The sequence below is a fragment of the Schistocerca serialis genome, chromosome 7 (assembly GCF_023864345.2).
Source record: "Schistocerca serialis cubense isolate TAMUIC-IGC-003099 chromosome 7, iqSchSeri2.2, whole genome shotgun sequence".
NCBI lineage: Eukaryota > Metazoa > Arthropoda > Insecta > Orthoptera > Acrididae > Schistocerca > Schistocerca serialis.
The window spans coordinates 601,827,942-601,848,469 of NC_064644.1; the positions used below are offsets into that span (position 1 = coordinate 601,827,942).

The 20,528-nt window shown below is 43.7% G+C and overlaps 1 protein-coding gene across 1 annotated transcript in view; it reads left to right on the forward strand.

Moving 5' to 3' along the window:
- LOC126413285 (myrosinase 1-like) overlaps nt 1–20,528 on the forward strand; it is a 100,150-nt gene that overhangs the window by 26,148 nt on the left and 53,474 nt on the right. Inside the window, exons 4-5 of the mRNA XM_050083186.1 lie at nt 17,314–17,436; nt 17,516–17,696. Of these exons, the coding sequence (XP_049939143.1) occupies nt 17,314–17,436; nt 17,516–17,696 (304 nt within the window). The remainder of the gene's footprint in view (nt 1–17,313; nt 17,437–17,515; nt 17,697–20,528) is intronic.

Genomic DNA, 20,528 nt, shown 5'->3' on the forward strand with positions numbered 1-20,528 from the left:
CGAACACCTTCTGTAAATGGACGTTCATGCCACCTTTGTGACCTTCGTTCGTCTTCAAATACCTTACTGTTACACACCATTGGATTGTCTCGATAGCCGCTATCAGAAAATAAGTACCAAACTATAGCATACCATTTGAAAAAACAAAGTTGAGCTTCATATTTGTGAAGCGACCCCACCTAGCAACAAAAAGCCAACGTCATATTATGGGCCCCATTGTCCCATTGTCCCATGCAACTTATATATATATATATATATATATATATATATATATATATATATATATATATATATATACCGCTGCTTAATCTAATACTTCGGACATAGCATTTATGTAACTTTAAACAACTACTGTGTCTATATTATGTAAGTCATTATATTTAGTAGAAACATTAGAATTACGTGGAATTTAGATTCTTTAGCCCAGGTATTCTCAAATATTATAAAAGGAGTTATCATGAGGGATTCTTGTACTTTGTTTTTTAAGATTTGGAGAATTTCAGTTTCCTGCCTGATGTTCATTGCCAATCTGTTACAGATTTTTGAAACAGAATATAAAGCTCCATTTTTGAAACAAAGAGAGGAAGTTATTTCTAGACTGGTGCCCGAAACTTAAGAACGAAAGGAACTTCCGCATGATGAGTCATTTCCACGTAACATAGGTCGATGAAGCTCGGACCACAAGTCTAAAGACTTGCTACAGTACAGTGCAGACAGTAACTGAAGGAAATTTGCAATAAAACGAACAGAGATGACAGTTTTATTCACAGACGGTAATTACACTGAAGTCACCGTTGTTCGTGGTGGTTCCCTCGACATTGCAAAAGACAGGCCACGGTTCTTCATAGGCTCTGTGGTCGCCACGGACGACAGTGCGTACTCTGGAACGTGCTGCCGTGCAGGGCACGTGTCTGGTAGTGAGTTCTCATTGGGGCGTCCCACTCCTCCAGCAGTGAGGTTAACGACTGCTGGACGGTCGCCCGTGCCTGAGGGAGATCTGCGGTACGTCTCGCCAGAGCAGCCCACGCTCACTCGATGGGGTTTAAGTCGGGGTAACGGACAGGAGAGTCCATTCGCCGAATATCCTCTCGTTCTACGAATCCACGATCTGCGCCCTTCCACACGTATATCTACATGTACGTAGACACTGGGCAAGCCACCGTACGGTGCGTGGCGGAGGGTAGCTTGTACCACTGCTAGTCAATTTCTTTCCTGTTCGGCTCGCAAATAGAACGAGAGAAAAACGACTGCCTATATTCCTCCGTAGGAGCCCTAATTTATCGTATCTTATCTTCGTGGTCTTTATGCGCAACGTATGTTGGCGGCAGTAGAACCGTTCGGCAGTCAGCTTCAAGTGCGGTTCTCTAAATTTTCTCAACAGTGTTTCTCGAAGAGAACGTCGCCTTCCCTTCAGAGATTCCCGCGTGAGCTCGCGAAGCATCTGCGTGACACTTACGCGTTGCTTGAACCTACCGGTAACAAATCCAGCAGCCCATCTCTGAACTGCTTCGATGTCTTCGTTCAATCCGATCTGTTACGGATCCCAAAAACTCAAGATCAGATCGCACGAGCTTCCTATATGCGGTCTCCTTTATAGGTGAACCACTCTTTTCTAAAATTCTGCCAATAAACCGAAGTCGACCATTCGTCTTTCCTAACACAGTTCTCCCATGCTCGTTCCACCTGACATCGCTTTGCAGCGTGTAACGTCGCGAGTCAGTCCGCAGCAGTGTTTCAATGCAGTAGGGGGTCGTAGCTTTGGATTCGGTGGCGGTCACAGCCGCTTGTACCTCGGCGTGATTCACTCGCACCTGTCCCTAGCGCGGCCTTGGGAAGTGCTACTTCTGTCAGTTCCTGCGACAGAATATTCAAGCCCCTAAGAATCTAAATAAAAAATACTAAATATTATTCAATTTTGATAAAACGTAATATGTAGCCTTTTGTTACTAAAAAGCAGCTGGTTCCAAAACTCAGCTTTCTGGCTGGGGTATTTTCAGAATTAGAGAAAATTACCTTAAATTACCAAAAATCGACACTTAGGGAATTAAATTCAGTTAGGAACTGTAATAGTTATCTTTTGATATTATTTGATAACATAAACAGAACTCTCAGAGTGCAGAATTAATTGAGATTTTCATATCAAAACTTTAATTTTCATTTTCGTAATATAAAATTCAGACAAAATTATTATTTGTGTCTTATGTCGTTGTGGGAGTAAATGAGAGTGAGTGGGAGTGTGTATGTGCCACAAATTTAAGGATTAATTTTATATAATGCATTACGCAATTACAGTGTGTCAAAGATGTTCGTACCCACATTGCTGATGACGAATGTACAAGCGTACTTGTTTTTGTAAGAAGGCAGCCAAAATAGTTATTTGTAGAGTAATGTTTTCCTAAATTTATTTCAAGATTAATTTTCATTTAGTTTCAATTAATAAACATTATAGTAATAATTTGCTTGTCGAAGCGACGCCAATGAATCTGATGCAGTGATTGGCTCAGAACAGTTTAGGTACGAATATGATCTTAAAAAAAATGGCTCTGAGCACTATGGCACTTAACATCTGAGGTCATCAGTCCCCTAGAACTTATAACTACTTAAACCTAACAAACCTACGGACATCACACACATCCATGCATGAGGCAGGATTCGAACCTGCGACCGTAGCAGTCGCGCGGTTCCAGACTGAAGCGCCTAGAACCGCTCGGCCACTTCGGCCGGCTGATCTTGAAAGATTGATCTGATTGGCTGTTCATTTGATCAACCAATCAGAGCGAAGTCTTTCCCGCGCTCTATCAAGTAGTATATGCGCTGTGAAAAACGGCATTGAGAGAGTCGTGGACTAGCTTTTCAGACGCGAAGGTCATTTTAAATGTGTCCGTCCGTAAAATGCGTAAGATGAAGAAATGCTTGGTCCTTCGCGTTCAGATGGATTTGTAATGGTAGCTTTTGTTGCTACGAACATTTTGTAAAAGATTGAGAGTCATGGGATATTTTTTTCGGGAGATATACCCGTGTGACTTGTTAGACTAGGAAAATTCGGCGTGGTTATGTTCTGTGTGCTACTACAGAATATATTTGGCGAGCAATCTTTGTGAAAGAAATCCACACAATGACTTATGTAATAAATAAACGTTATGTGTAGAAAGTGACTCTATATTCTCGTGATTATTCTCGGAATCGACTTTGGAGAATTATGGCTGCTTTACGTGTGACATAAACTGGGAACTTATAATCGCAGTTTTGCATACTAAATGTGAGCTGATGACACATGTTTAAACAAAGAAAATAAAAGCTACTTTTACCAGTTAACGGAACTTTCAATGAAGATCAGGACACCGTTTTCCAACCGAAAATTTATTATGAATATTTACAGGAAGAATCGTAACGAGATTTACGCGGCTTCTGTAATTGTAGATATTAGGTTCTGTTTTCATCAAGGCTGCTTTTTCATCACCTTGTAAGTATCTACGTTGCAGAGTGAAGGGACACTGAGCAGACGCCGAACTGAGGTGGGGAATATCAATTTGCAGCTTGCTTCAGTGACAGTGAAACTGAGAAACAGTTCCGTCGCAAACGTAACACCCAGATACTTAAACGACTTGAGTGTGTCAAGCAGGATACTAGCAATACTGTATCCGAACATTACAGGTTTGTTCTTCCTAATCATCCGCGTTAACTCACATTTTTCCACATTTAGGGTTAGCTGCCATTCGTCACACCAACTGGAAATATTGTCAAGTCGTCTTGCGTCTTCCTACAGTCACCCAACTTCGAAACCTTACCGTACACCACGGCATTATCAGCAAACAACCGCAGATTGCTGCCCACCCTGTCCGCCAAATCCTTTGTCTATGGCCGGCCGGAGTGACCGAGCGGTTCTAGGCGCTTCAGTCTAGAGTGCTCAGAGCCATTTGAGCCATTTACCTATGTATGTATGTTCGATGCAGTCGCGCATTGCCATCAATAAAAAATAAAGACAGGGCCAGATACAGCCCTGAAAAGACTCACACGGGGAAGACGTATAGTGCCACAATGACGTTGATCAGTGACTGTACTGTGTCCAAACGTCTCAAGGTCAGTACACCGACTCAACATTATGCCTCCTCACCCTGTAACACCTGAATCATCAAAACGATGACGTTCGACAATATTTCTGCGTGCGTTTCGTACTATGAGGGTACGTCCAGAATCACTACGCAGCCTGAATCTGCTCTCATCCGAGAATGATCACACTCCCCGTTGGTACGGTGCATACGCTTTTGGCACCGTCGCAAATATTTGTATGCTGTACACCCACCAATCGACATTATTGTGCCACTATACTCCTTCACCATCTGCATCTTTTTAGGGCCGTATTCGGTCCTGACTTCATTTTTGTAGCTGACAACGAGAAATCGCGACCGCATCAAGCCGCGCAGGTGAAGGAGCTCTTGCAACGAGAGGGTATTTGGCGAATGGACTGGCCTGCCAGCACGTACAACCATGGGGACACATATTGCAGAACGTCCACAAGCACCACCGGACTATCCAGCGGTTCACAAACCGCACTCCTTAATGAATGGAACACACTGCCACAACAACTCTATAATGAATGGAACACACTGCCACAACAACTCTATAATGAACAGAACTCACTGCCGCAACAAAATAATCAATGGAACACACTGCCACAAGAACTCTATAATCAATGGAACTCTATTACTGCCACAAGAACTCTATAATCAATGGAACACACTGCCACAACAACTCTATAATGAACGGAAATCATTGCCACAACAACTCTATAATGAACGGAAATCACTGCCACAACAACTCTATAATGAACAGAACTCACTGCCGCAACAAAATAATCAATGGAACACACTGCCACAAGAACTCTATAATCAATGGAACTCTATTACTGCCACAAGAACTCTATAATCAATGGAACTTACTGCCACAAGAACTCTATAATGAACGGAATTTACGGCCACAAGAACTCTATAATGATTGGAACTCACTGCCACAACAACTCTACAATGAATGGAACTCACTGTGTAAGTAGGCTGTTTAGGTTTTCTTATTGGTAACGCTACGTAGCGCTCTGTATGAAAATCACTGGCTGTGCTGTGTGCAGTCTGTGGCTAGTTTGCATTGTTGTCTGCCATTGTAGTGTTGGGCAGCTGGATGTGAACAGCGCATAGCGTTGCGCAGTTGGAGGTGAGCCGCCAGCAGTGGTGGATGTGGGGAGAGAGATGGCGAAGTTTTGAAATTTGTAAGACTGGATGTCATGAACCGCTATATATATTATGACTATTAAGGTAAATACATCATTTGTTCTCTATCAAAATCTTTCATTTGCTAACTATGCCTATCAGTAGTTAGTGCCTTCAGTAGTTAAAATCTTTTATTTAGCTGGCGGTAGTGGCGCTCGCTGTATTGCAGTAGTTCGAGTAACGAAGATTTTTGTGAGGTAAGTGATTTGTGAAAGGTATAGGTTAATGTTAGTCAGGGCCATTCTTTTGTAGGGATTATTGAAAGTCAGATTGCGTTGCGCTAAAAATATTGTGTGTCAGTTTAAGCACAGTCTTGTATAATTTTTCAAAAGGGGACGTTTCAACTGTCGGCCGGGGTGGCCGAGCGGTTCTAGGCGCTACAGTATGGAACCGCGAGACCGCTACGGACGCAGGTTAGAATCCTGCCTCGGGCATGGATGTGTGTGTGATGTCCTTAGGTTAGTTAGGTTTAAGTATTTCTATGACCTCAGAAGTTAAGTCCCATAGTGCTCAGAGTCATTTGAATCATTTGGAACTCACTGCCACAAGAACTCTACAGCGAATGGAATACACTGCCACAAGAACTCTATATCGACCTTGTGGCCAGCACGAGAGGATGTTGCACAGCGTGCATCACCGACAGTCGTGAATACACACTATGCAATATCCTACCTTTTGTGATGCTCAGGGGACCATCATAAATCGCAGTGACTTTGGTGTAATAACTGCCTTTGAATAAAAGTGCCGTCTCTGTTCGTCTCATTAGGTATTTCTGTCAGTCACCATCTGTACTGCACTGCACTGTAGCAGGTCCTTCGACGTACGGTCCAAGTTTCATTGAGCTGCGTTACTTGGCAGTGATATGTCATGTGGAACTTACTTTCGTCCTTAAGTTTTGCACACCGGCGTATTTCTAGGATTGTGGTTGTGGACTACTGAATTCGTGCTAATTAATCACAAACGCCTTTAGGGAGTATTGGCATACAAATTTAAGAATCTCTACATCCCCGAAGAGGCTAGTACAAGAGTTCTGTTTCCAACCTTACGTAATACTGCACACTTCTGTAAAATAAATTCTTTTTTCCAGCTTAGATGCAATGCTCCAAAATATTATACTATAGAGCAGAACTGAGTGAAAGTATGCTAGCATCCTGTGTGCAAAGCAACACGGTGAGTGAAATTTCTGAGTGCAAAACCGGCAGCATTGAGTTTTTTGATTAACTTATCCACATGTTTGTGTCAGCTCATTTAATTATCCATCTGGATGCCCAGGAACTTTACACACTGAGATTCGTCCATAGTATGCTCATTGATCTTTGCTTCCGGTACCTTTAAATCATTTTTATTTCTTAGCAATTGCATAATATGCATTTTAGTAAGATTAAGGCTTAAACTGTTACCTGTGAACGAGTTGTAACCCTGTCCCATTATTTTACAGGCTGCGTCTGGTGTGAATATGTTTCGGCCATTTATCGGTCACGCTTTTGTCATCAGCATATACACTATGTGATGAAAAGTATACGGACACCTGGCTGAAAATGACTTACAAGTTCGTGGCGCCCTCCATCGATATTGCTGGAATTCAATATGGTTTTGTCCCACCCTTAGCCTTCATGAAAGCTTCCAATCTCGTAGACATACGTTCAATCAGGTGGTGGAAGGTTTCTTGGGGAACGGCAGCCCATTCTTCACGGAGTGCTGCACTGAGGAGAGGTATCGATGTCGGTCGGTGAGGCCATTCCAAAACATCCCACAGATGTTCTATGGGATTCAGGTCAGGAGTCTGTGCAGGCTAGTCCATTACAGGGATGTTATTATCGTGCAACCACTCCGCCACAGGTCTTACATTATGAACAGGTGCTCGATCGTGTTGAAAGATGCAATCGCCATCCGCGAATTGCTCTTCAACAGTGGGAAGCAAGAAGGTGCTCAAAACATCTGTGTAGGCCTGTGCTATGATAGTGCCACGCAAAACAACAAGGGGTGCAAGCCCCCTCCATGAAACACGACCGCACCATAACACCACCGCCTCCGAATTCTACTGTTGGCACTGCACACGCTGGCAGAAGACGTCCACCGGGAATTCGCCATATCCATACCCTGCCATCGGATCGCCACATCGTGTACCGTGGTTCGTTTTCCCACTGTTCAATCGTCCGATGTTTACGCTCCTTACACCAAGCGAGGCGTCGTTTGATATTTACCGGCGTGATGTGTGGCTTATGTGCAGCCGCTTAACCATGAAATCCACCTCCTGTCTAACTGTCATAGTACTTGCAGTGGATCCTGATGCAGTTTGGAATTCCTGTGTGATGGTCTAGAATCTAGATAGACGTCTGCCTGTTACACATTACGGCCCTCTTCAACTGTTGGCGATCTCCGTCAGTCAACAGATGTGAGTTTCGCGGAGCGCCCCACTCTGCTCTCTCACGATGTCTAACGGCTGCTGAGGTCGCTGATACGCAGTACCTGGCAGTAGGTGGCAGCACGATGCACCTAATATGAAAAACGTATGTTTTTCTGGGTGTCCGGATACTTTTGATCACATAGTGTATTACGGCTTTTGAAGAGTCGTCGAATGTCTCTGGTATATCAATTCTAGACCAAGAACAGGATTGGGTCAAGCACCGAAGCTTGCAGCACACCACATCTAATGCTTGTCCACTTCGAATTTAATCTTAATCCTGTCGTATCGTTTGTTAATACGAGTCTCTGATTTTTACGTTAAGATGCTACTCCATCCATACAAGGGGGTGATATTTAATGACACACCATTTTAATTTCCCCAGCAAGATTTTATGATCTATATAATTACACTCATCATATCTACGTTCTTCTGTAGTTACAGGTTGCAATTCTGGAAGACATTTACCTTTCTTTCTCGTTTTTGTACTTTCATCTTAACATTAATTCTACATCAGACCCACTCTGCAATCTGAGCAACATATCCCAGACTGTACAACACCATACATGTTTTCCTACTTTTTCGTCAGTCCTGTTTTAAATTGAACAATTGAGATGCCTAGTCAGATCAGCTTTTTCTGATGAAGTGTGGCTGTATGTTCTTGACCATTATGTTAATATACACTATTTGATCAAAGGTGTCTGGACACGTATTACTGGACATTAATATAGGATATATCTAGTCTTCGCGATTCCACGGCTTCAACGCTACTGACGACACTTTTAGTGAGGTATCTGAATGTCTCTGAAGGTAAAGCATCCCTTACTTCCTCAACAGCTGAAACCAGAGACGGTAGTCGTGCTGGATACTGGAATCTGGAGCAAAGCCGACGTTCTAACTCATCCCAAAGGTGATCCATTGGTTTCAGGTCGGGACTCCTGACAGAGCAGTCCATTTCAGGAATGTTATTGTTCACCAATCACTGCCTCACAGATACTGTTTTATGAGAGACTTCTCTGTCATGCTGATACAAACCATCACGGTCTCCGAACAGTCCCTCTACTTTAAGCAATACAACATGGTGCACTATGTATTCACATCTTTTTAATTTTAGACAAGATTTTACTTAAAGGCAACAATAGGACCATATCTGAACAACGAAGGAAGCCCCATACCTTAACATCGTCTCCTTCATAATACACTGTTGGCATTCCGTGGGAGGTAGCGTTACCCAGGCTTTCGCCAAACCCAAACCCCTCCATCGTATTGCCACACGGTAAAATGCGATACATCACACCAGATCACTCGTTTTTGTTCAATCAGCCTCCGCAAAGCTAGGTGATTGTTGTCCGTCAGTGAATGATGGTTGCCCGGTTTTGGTTTATTTGTGATTATTCCTGTTGTGTCGGCTACTGTGGGAGTCAGCCGTGGCCGGTGAAATGAATCCAAAATCATTTGTGCATACCACATGCTGATTAATACAACACTTTATTTCTAAAAAGAAAAGAAACTTATCTTCTTGTGCCTCCTACGTTCGATGTCTTTTCTCTATTACTACTCGCAGGACGCAAACTTAAGTATCGTGTTCCTGTTTCTCAGTACTGATGCTCTCGAAGACTGCGACCGAACTGGGTCGACCAGCGACGGGCGGCTGGTTAAATCAGCGTCGACAGGGGGCGTTGAACTCTGTTTTCCATTGGCGCACGGGTCAGCGTCTTCTTGATGGCGCTGCGCTGGTCAGCATGCAGTCCCTCCTTTAGAATTGCAGAGTTCCTTCAAGTTCCCACATCGCCAGCAGTCGACTCTGACAGCGTTAGAAGGGTTGAAATGACCCTGAGGGATTTGTTACTCACGTGACCTCCAATGCCAAGTCCGTTCGAACTCGCTGAGTTATCCTGACCGATCCATTTTGTTGTTACTGCTTCTCTGCTCACAACTGTATACTCCCCCTCTCTTTTTAGTACTGCCCAAAGTCTCCTGACATCTAGTGGTCAGTTCCGTGTTACACAGGGGTGCTCCGTTATTCCTCATCAGATAGAGCGCAGTTGTGGTGTTGAGTCCCTAACTTCGCCCGTTCTGAAATGGAGCACAGGATTAGGCGAGGGGTTGAAGGCAATAATTTTAAAAGACCTGTGGGGAGACGGTGTTAATAATAGCTGGTCACAATATGAGGCCAACCAAGTTGAAGAACCTAGGACGTGCCCGATTAATGTAACCATATTTCTGCTTCGAGCAAGTCTCTGACACTACGAGATTCTTGAGCTCGCCTGATCAGTCATAGCGGACAATCACCCTTCCTTATATTTGAGCATATGCAAAGAAGGGCAGTTTGACCTATGGGGGAGTGTGATGGAGATGCTAGAAAATCTGAACTGCCAAACGCTTGAAGATGGACGCAGAGTATTCCGTGAAAGTCCACTTAAAATGTTTCAAGAAGCAGCTTTAATTTGGGTTTCTAGTAATATATTACAATCCCCTATGCATCGCTCTCGTAGTGATCGGTAAGACATTAGGACAATTAAATAACTTGGATAGAGGCGTTTGCACTGTGTTTGATACCGCGTTCCATAAGCGCACTCAGTGGGAAGAAGTCCTAATAACCGGTACAATAAGATATGACTCCTGCACTTTACAGTGGTTTCACACTGTAGATATAATTTAGAGAATGCGACAATGTAACTACTTATTAAAATATTCCAGGCTATTATGCCGCCGTTGCTACCTCTGGATCACGGGGTCCCGGGTTCGATTCCCATCTGGGTTGGGGATTTTGCCAATGGCCTTGTTGCAGTGGTATCACCGGTTCCCGTCGGACCACCGAAGTTAAGTGCTCTCGGGCTGGGCTAGCACTTGGATGGGTGACCTCCCGGTCTGCCGAGCGCTGTTGGCAAGCGTGGTGCACTCAGCCCTTGTGAGACAACCTGAGGAGCACCACTACTGGCCATTAAAATTGCTACACCACGAACATGACGTGCTACAGACGCGAAATATAACCAACAGGAAGAAGATGCTGTGATATGCAAATGATTAGCCGGCCGGAGTGGCCGTGCGGTTCTGGGCGCTACAATCTGGAACCGAGCGACCGCTACGGTCACAGGTTCGCATCCTACCTCGGGCATGGATGTGTGTGATGTCCTTAGGTTACTTAGGTTTAATTAGTTCTAAGTTCTAGGCGACTGATGACCTCAGAAGTTTAGTCGCATAGTGCTCAGAGTCTTTTTTTCTTTTCTTTTTTTTTCCCCAAATGATTAGCTTTTCAGAGCATTCACACAAGGTTGGCGCCGGTTGCGACACCTACAACGTGCTGACATGAGGAAAGTTCCAACCGATTTCTCATACACAAATACACAAACAAAAGTTGACCGGCGTTACCTGGTGAAACGTTGTTGTGATGCCTCGTGTAAGGAGGAGAAATGCGTACATCACATTTCCGACTTTGATAAGGGTCTTCCAAGGCCTGTTCGAACAGAGTTTAGTTATTATGCCGCAGAAGATTCTCGTACACAGGGAAGAAATTTTTTGCATTTCTCCCAGAATTTCATTCGACCACGGCGCACATGACCGGTAAAATAAGGATGGCATTTACGGCAGTGAGCATTGTAGTTTTGGTTGTTGTGGTCTTCAGTTCGAAGACTGCTTGATGCAGCTGAAGACATTTCTCCTCCTAAATAAACAATCAATGCTTATTAATGTTGACGATGTTACCCTGGCAGTGGAATGCTGCTGACAGATAACTGTTTAGTGTTTACGGCTCATCTGTGTCAAAAGGGTTTACGTGTACCGTCGCATTCTCTTCCTGAAAACATTGTCCTTCGAAAACACCTGTAAATATACACGAATACTTATGAAATAAACCTGATCTCAAATTACGGTAGTCAACACACGTGAAAATTTTATGTATATTAATTGTTTTTTACCCTCAGAGTATGGTGAATTTTAGGACCAGTCGGGCTTAAATGACTTACTGAAGTTAACCCTTTCGCGGGCCGTGAGGCATACACTTCCCACTAAATGTATTTCTTTACATCGTTTAAGGGAGTGTGTGTTATCACTTCTGTACGCTCCTGGCATCTACTGGCAATCCGCTGCACCAGCTGTATTTCTGTTTGTTGTGAAATATAGCACCAAACAGTGGTGTTTTAATGGTTCTTGGGACGTATGGTTACCACCAATGTAGTTTCTGGCTTTGGCTTGGGAATTATCTGTCATTTGTGGTCCTTATGAACTATACTTACCACCAACTTAAGGGTATCCTGGTGGGTCTTACCTTCTGTTGTGTTTCTGGTCTTTGTTCATACTGTACTATTATACAGTAGTAATCATTAGCTGCATTGCAGAATTCAAGCTGTAAGTTCATTTATTTTTTAATGTGGAGCTGTTGACCGTGGTGAACTACACTTTCGTGGAACACGCCGGCACGTCATTGTACGAGGAAGCTCGGCGCAATGGCGTGGCTGTTCGCCAGTTGTATGCCAGACAGTTTCGCACTCCGTCTTTCCTACAGAGTACCAGCGGGCCTCAGAGGTGAGTACATTAGGTAACAGCAGGTGCGACTGCGGTGGTCCACGGCATCGCCGTACACCCCAGTGTGAGGAGACTGTACTCCATACACAGCAACGAGTACCAGCAACGTAGCGGCTAGACTCAATGTGGATCCCCAGACTGCCTGGCACTTTCTGCGTGAGCAGCTGTTACACTCGTGCCTCTCTCAGGAAGCACAGGCAATTCAGCGACGGGATTTTGTGTCACGAGCCCACTTCTGCAATTGGTTTCTCCACCGTGTTGACGAGCCCGAATTCCGACGGCATATCCTTTTCACGGATGAAGACGATTTCACCAGGGGAAGTGGATTCAGTTCCCGCAACAGTATGTGTGGGCTGACGAAAACCGGCATGCTGCGCTTGCTTCATGGGTTTCAGTAACGATACGGTCTGAACATTTGGGTAGGGTTCCTCGATAAGCGTGTGACTGGGCCATACCTTCTTCCACCACATCTCACGGATACCGCCTACTTGCGAATCTTTGAGGGCATACGGCATGGGCTCTCAGAAGCTGTGCCACTGCAGTTGCGTCAAACAGCACGATGGCGCAGCGCCTAACTTTTCACGTGCAGTCAGAGATCGTCCGGGCGATTTGAGCAGCAGTGGGTAGATCGCGGTGGCCCGACTTATTGTCCTCCCGACTTGAAACCGCTAGACTACTGGCTGTGAGGTCACACGAAATCCTTGATTTACGAGACCCTGTGGCATCCGGAAAAGAGCTACTGGCGCAGTTCATGCTTGCGACGGATGGCGGACGACCAGTGATTTGACATCGTGTGTAGGAGAACGTGGTACAGAGGTACTGTATTTGTTTTGACGTTGGTGGTCGTCACATCGAGCCTTACTTGTAAGTGGAGCCAAACGGCAAGCAACAGGAGTCACAGAGCAAAGTGTGTTGTGGTACTTTGCGTGTAGCGGGAAAAAGGTACGTTTCCGCATATGGGTTCCTATGCTAAAGCTGATCGTCATGGCTCCTCTAAAAGTCGTCAAAGTCTGTAAACGGAGTTTAGTTACACCCTCAATAATTTATTATCACCACACCAGACACCGAGCGAGGTGGCGCAGCGGTTAGCACAGTGGACTCGCATTCGTGAGGACGACGGTTCCATTCCGCATCCGGTCATCCTGATTTAGGTTTTCCATGATTTCCTTAAATATCTTCAGGCAAATGCCGGGATGGTTCCTTTGAAAAGGGCACGGCCGACTTCCTTCCCTAATCCGATGAGACCGATGAACTCGCTGTTTGGTATGCTCCCCCAAAACAACCTAACCCAACCGACTACACCAGACAAGTCGTCCATCCGTAGGTACTTAATGTTTCCGATTGCATAGCAGGGCTGGGCTGCTACTTTATATGTATTTTGTTGAAGGGATAAATGTCGATCATTCGAAACGTTTGTATGACTCTTTTCCCAAACTTTAAGTTTTCAGCAATGTAGAGCTACATACTCTATAAATTTTACGTTGGTCATTAAAAACTCTTATTACAAATGCTAGCACCGTAATTCTATTACTCGACTTTTGTTAATGATATCAGTCGCTCACAACTTCACTTCCACCGTTCAGGTGACAAACGTCCAGACCCGGCTTAAGGCCCACAAATAGCTGGGGGCGCCATGCCGAGATGTGCCAGAGGCATGCAAAATTTGTATACAGGGCGTATCATAATGCTAACTGCAATAACTGAAATAGTTGATAGTATATGATAACAGAAGCAGAAGCGTTCCAGTAAACATGGGTCCACGAAAGATACGTGTGCGATACAAATGCGAATTGTGTGGTTATGAGGCGGCACTGACTCCAGTACGAAACATTGTCCTAATCAGTGCAAATCTATTTGTAAAGTTAACTTTTCAAATAAATCCCCATCTAAATGGGCTTATGTTTCACCTATGGCTTATCTTAACAGGCAATACGGTAGTACTCCGGCGCGTTACGTATGGTGAAAGGAGTTTTTCAATTTTCAAGTTGATGAACACATACCGCTTTCTCTAGAGCGATTGTCTCGACAGTCTAGCAACTGAAAGCGATACATCTAAGTGAACAGATTGAGATTCTGTTCCGAAAGCCGGCCGTTGTGGCCGTGCGGTTATAGGCGCTTCAGTCCGGAACCGCGCGACTGCTTCGTTCGCAGGCTTGAATCCTGCCTCGGGCATGGATGTGTGTGATGTCCTTAGGTTAGTTAAGTTTAAGTAGTTCTAAGTTCCAGGGGACTGATGACCTCAGATGTTAAGTCCCATAGTGCTCAGAGCCATTTTGTTCCGAAAGGCTTTCGTAAGTTAAGGACTACAAAAATTTCAATATGTTTTTATTCAACTGTCAACATTATACTCAATAATTTTAGGAATGATACGTGACTCTATTAATGAAATATTTCTCTGTCGTATTTTTATATCCTCGTCGGCGTTTCTAGCACACAGTTTATGATCATTCACACTGCCGATGATGCAGAGAGTTGTGGAAGAAGCAAACGTTCATGTGGTCGATGACGGTGTGGTTCACGCAGTGAACGCCTAGCCAGAAACAAAGTCCAGAGCGTAGCGTAAGTCGTCATAAGCCTGCGCAGACTGTCCAAATAGCGATCTGAAGCGAGAAATATAGACACAGGCAAAGTCGATGCCCTCCTATCATTGGGGCGTTTCTAAGGCATCAGACAAGTGCGGTTATCATCTCTTGACAAACGTTCCCACGCGCACCGCCTGTTATACCAGCCACTGCTGCCTACGGCTCCACTGGCAGCGGCAGCTCGTCCTGTGCAGGACCTCTGAACGACTCACTGGCTTGCGCTGATGCGACTACCGTCGGGGCACTAGCTTTTGATAAAAAGGTTCGGAAAGGAATGTATCTTTCTGATGGAAGCGCATGATGTACAGGACATAAAATCCCTTCTGATCCCTGCGATCATTTTCATGTTAATAATTAGCAACCAATGCTGTACAATCGCAATAAAGTCATGAGATGTTCAATTGACTCTTTTGTTGTTGATGATTCTTCCGGGTTATATTTTCGATCTATTAGTGACGGGACATTACAATAAACTTAAAAGAGACCCGGCGTATGTTATTTTGAGGAAAATTAATACATTGATAAATTCTTCTACTTCCATTGCACACAAGGGTAAAATTTTTTTGCTAAGGTGTGAAGCTAAGTGTCCCAGACTTTATGGTTTACCTAAAGTTCCCAAAATAAATCTCCCTCTGAGACCCATTGTTAGTGCGATTGATTCCCCTGCTTATCAAATACCTAGGTATCTAGCTACTCTTCTACAACCATACGTTGGAAAGACTGATTCTTACGTGAGGGATTCACGTCATTTTATTGAGAAAATTGAAGGTCTAACTTTGACTCCTGAACACATTTTGGTTAGTTTTGATATTGTATCTCTGTTTACTATGATTCCGGTCAAAGAAGTTATGGTTTAAATAACGGAAGTTTTCCCTGAAGATTTGACCGCTCTGTTTAGACACTGCCTCACATCTAGTCAGTTTCAGTGGGATGAAGAGTTTTATGAGCAAGTGGATGGTGTTGCCATGGGTAACCCGTTGAACCCTGCGATTGCCAATTTTTACATGGTTTGGACACACGGTAAAAAAGCCTTAGACGAATTTTTTGATTATCTTAATAGTATAAACCCTAAAATTCAGTTTACCATTGAAGTGGAAAAAGATCAGACTATTTCGTTTCTCGATGTGTTAGTCATGAGACAGACCGATGGCAGTCTAAAACATTAAGTGTTTAGGAAGAGCACACATACTGATAGATACTTACATAAGAACTCCAATCATCACCCACAACAAAAAAGAGGTGTAATCAAAAGTTTAGTGGACAGGGCAAAACGTATTTGTACGCCGGAACATCTGGATACGGAACTGAATCATCTGAAACAGGCCTTCGAAAAGAATGGGTACTCAAACAAAGAAATTAATAGAGTCTTAAGACCTAATTACTGCAGGCCAAAGGACAAGGATGGTACACAACAATGGAAGAACGCGGTGTCTTTACCTTTCATTAGTAAGGTTACATATCGAATCGGCAAAATTTTGCTGAAACATAAATTGAAACCGGTATTCCAACCTACCAGAAAAATAGGACAAGTACTTCGTTCTGTTAAAGATAGAAGGCCACCATTACCATCTAGCGGTGAGTATAAAATTCCGTGTGCCTGTGGCAAGGTCTATATTGGTACTACGAAAAGAAGTGTGAATACGAGGGTAAAGGGGCACAAGTCTTTGCCGACTGGGTAAAATAGATAAATCAGCCGTTGCGGAGCATGCACTTCAGTCCGGTGACCATGTAGTTAAGTTTTCTAAAACTACGGTTTTAAGTGCTACCACGAACTATTATCCACGACTGTATAGGGAGGCTATTGAAATTTATAAGCATGAAGATAATTTTAATAGAAAAGAAGAGGCCTTGAAATTAAGCGAGATATGGACAGTGGCGTTACAGAATCGATAAGTGATTTTTATCTATGACGAACTGTTATCGATATTTACATTTTATCTTTGACTAGTTTTCTCTCTGCTACTATGTGCAAGCTAGACCACGCCCACTTTCCTCGGTATTTAGGCCGCTCTCCGACACTCGACTCGTCAGTCGGCAGCACTCAACAGGACCAGCCATACCTCTGAGGATGTCCAACGTAGTATTGGACGAAACGTTAGGAATAGAAGTATTCCATGGACCAGCGCCATATAACCCGGAAGAATTACTAACAACAGTACCATCCGGTCGTGAAAGCCTTCATTGTATGAATTGACTCTTTTATTAGAACATGTTACGCGTTTCGGAATTACACCTACCTTCAGACATCACGAACTTCAACTCCTTCCTAACCAACCAGTCGTCTTGAAGCAGAGAGTATACTGCTTGTGTCGCAGTCATATCTTATTCGACACTTTGGGTTGTCAAGGCTGTTGTACGCCTGGTTGGTTAGGAAGGAGTTGAAGTTTGTGATGTCTGAAGATTGGTGTAATCCCGAAACGCGTAACATGTTCTAATAAAAGAGTCAATTGAACAGCCTGTACAGCATTGGTTGCTAGTTATTATTCTGATGGAAGCATCACGAAGTTTCATGCCTTGATCTCTGTGATGTACTGTCTTTTAGGTGACGATCTATCACTGGGACATGCCTCAATCGCTGCAGTACCTTGGTGGTTGGCCCAACGAGTTGATTGTCGATTATTTTGTGGAGCACGCCAGGATACTTTTCGAAAACTTTGGGGACAGGGTGAGTCTAAATTCCACTCAATATTGTCAGTGACCTACATATATTAAAAAAAAAATATTAGCAGCACCTGTCTGTACAGGTGAAGTGGTGGACGACGTTCAACGAGCCGGCTGTCTTCCTGAGAGGGTACGCCAGCGCCAATATTGCTCCCGGACAGAACGCTTCTGGAATAGGCGACTACCTGGCGACTCACGCAATGCTCAAGGCGCATGCGCGTGTTTGGCACCTGTACGACGAACAGTACAGGGCTACGCAGAACGGTCAGTGCACTGTCGTAGTTCAGCGTGTCGTGTAACCACCTACACTGATCGTCTCTTGTCTTGTCGTCAGACTTCCGTATTTCCTTACATTTTATTTTCATCCGTCCAAAACTCTTCATGCCTATCACGGTGCTCCAAACCTTCAGGTATAAAATTAAACAGCAGTTAGAGGCTACTAACCCGAGTACTTTCTAATGATCTGAAATGAGTATTTAGCCTTTCGTTATTATCATAATTGTGAAATTTAAAACTTTCCTGGTGTACAGATTTCTTTTATTTTCTTACTCTCGTATCAGAGACGCACATATTGTACAGAGTTACGACTATATTTCTTTTACCTAAAACGTGGACACTTCCAACGCATTTTCCTCCGTGCAAGAGGCTGGATGTAGACGGCACTGGAGTATATGATGGACAGTCCGGTCTTTTCCACAGTTACACTATCATCTTGATCACTGTAGCCCCATCATGCCAAATTAACCTTTGATCTGCCAAATCCAGATGTCATTGACTCCCAGTTAGTCCATTTCTCATCATAGCCAGGAGGTACAGGTTCTGAACCTCTCTTTCAGCAATGGGGAAGGTAGTTCGTAGCTCTCCATACATTTCCATCTACATCTACATGGATACTCTGCAAATCGCACTCAAGTGTCTGGCAGAGGGTTAATCGAACCACCTTTACAATACTTCTCTATTATTCCACTTTCGAACAGCGTGTGCAAAAAACGAACACCTCTATCTCTCTCCCGATGTAGGTCGGCGTCAGTGAAATATTTTCGTATTCGGAGAAGAAAGTTGGTGATTCAAATTTCGTGAAAAGTTTCCGCCGCGACGAGGAACGCGTTTGTTTTAGCGGTGCTCATCGCAAATCCTGTATCGTGTCCGTGACACTCTCTCCCCAGTTCGGGATAATACAAAACGTGCTGCTCTTCTTTGAACTTTCTCGATGTACTCCATTAATCCTGTCTGATAAGGATCCCAGATCGCGTAGCAGTACTCCAAGAGAGGACGAACAAGCGTAGTGTAGGCAGTCTCATCGCTATGTATTCTGCCAATAAAAGGCAGTCTTTGGTTCAGCCTCCCTACAACATTTTCTGTGTGTTCTTTCCAATTTAAATGTGTTCCTAACTGTAATTCCTAGGTACTTAATTCAATTTACGACCTTTAGATTTGATTGATTTATCGTGTAACCGTAGTTTAACGGATTCCTTTTAGCACTCATGTGTATGACTTCACACTTTTAATTATTTAGTGGTAGCTGCCAGTTTTCGCACCATTCAGATATATTTTCCAAATCGTTTTCCAATTTGTTTAGATCTTGTGATGAGTTTACTAGACGGTAAACGACAGCATCATCTGCAGACAACCAAAGACGGCTGCTCATATTGTCTCCTAAGTCGTTCATGTAGATAAGGGCCTTGAGGAACGCAAGAAATCACTTCGGTATTACTCGACGACTCCACAGTTGCAACCTAGCTTTCTCAGCAGTGATTCTGTCGTCGATATTCCATGGAAACGCAGTGGATAACTCGGGTATATTAACACAAAAGCTCAATGCAAAGTGACAGTGCAAGAATTGGCGTGGGACTCATTATTATAAATCAGTTTTGTTCCCTTTGTAAAAATATTAATGTACAAAATTGTCGTTGGAGTGGGATGAACTCAAGTTTGGAAGAGTAGATGATCACAAAGAACGGAAAATAAATTTACGATTAAAAAACATGAGACTGTCATGGATATTCACAAGAATGCAACATCTCTGCCTACAAGTTACTATATTTTGTTGTTACGCTCTAATGCACAGTATATAAAGGTTTTTGTCTCTGGAACCCACTAAGATATTTGTGTCATTCGACCTACCCATCCCACTGCGCGACAGAGCGTAAGATCGGTCGGGCGAATACAAGCTGAATCGTACCGGAATATTGACAGACAGCTTGGCGGCCAAGAAGCGTATATTTTATTATTTATATTTAATATTTAATGTTAATCTCCGTCTCCAGTTCTGCTGCTGTCGTTACTTGTACGGAGAACTTGTTAAAAGTAAGCCGGCCAGTGTGGCCGAGCGCTTCTAGGCGGTTCAGTCTGGAACCGTGCGACCGCTACGGTCGCAGATTCGAATCTTGCCTCGGGCATGGATGTGTGTGATGTCCTTAGTTCAGTTAGGTTTAAGTAGTTCTAAGTTCTAGGGGACTTATGACCTCAGATGTTAAGTCCCATAGTGCTCAGAGCCATTTGAACCATTTTGTTAAAAGTAATTTCTATAACGTTCAATTAGGATTCTGACTAATCACAGATTTCAGTTGCTATTGATAGCCATTGGTATACCAAGAACCAATCACAAGCGAGCCTTTAACCGGCAGACGCAAAACTGTTACGACAGCTCACTACTAGACTATGATCTATTTCCGGGAAGGCAACTAGTGATTTAATGTATGAAGTACAATTTCGCTTGAAGATGGAATAATTTAGTAAAAGTTGCCTCGGGAAATATATATGTGCGATCTCGAGAGAATTGTGAGTCCGTGTGGAGCATTTTGTTGTGACTTTTTACGATGTTCGGGAAATAATAAATATACCGAAAATTCCCTGGCTCTGGGAATCATTTTCTTTATTTTGTGATTCCATTAACAAAAGAAAATCAAGTGGAGTCCCAATATTTCGTAATTTCATTTCTAGCAGCAGTGAGATTTTTCACTTTTGCCGTTTCATTACGCAGTGTTTACTGCATGCACGTTAACGCCCGGGCCCAGGTCGACGACTGTGTGACATTCTTATAAAAGATGAGCAAGTCACCTGCGTTTGTGCTGGGACAAGTGGGCGCCATTGTTA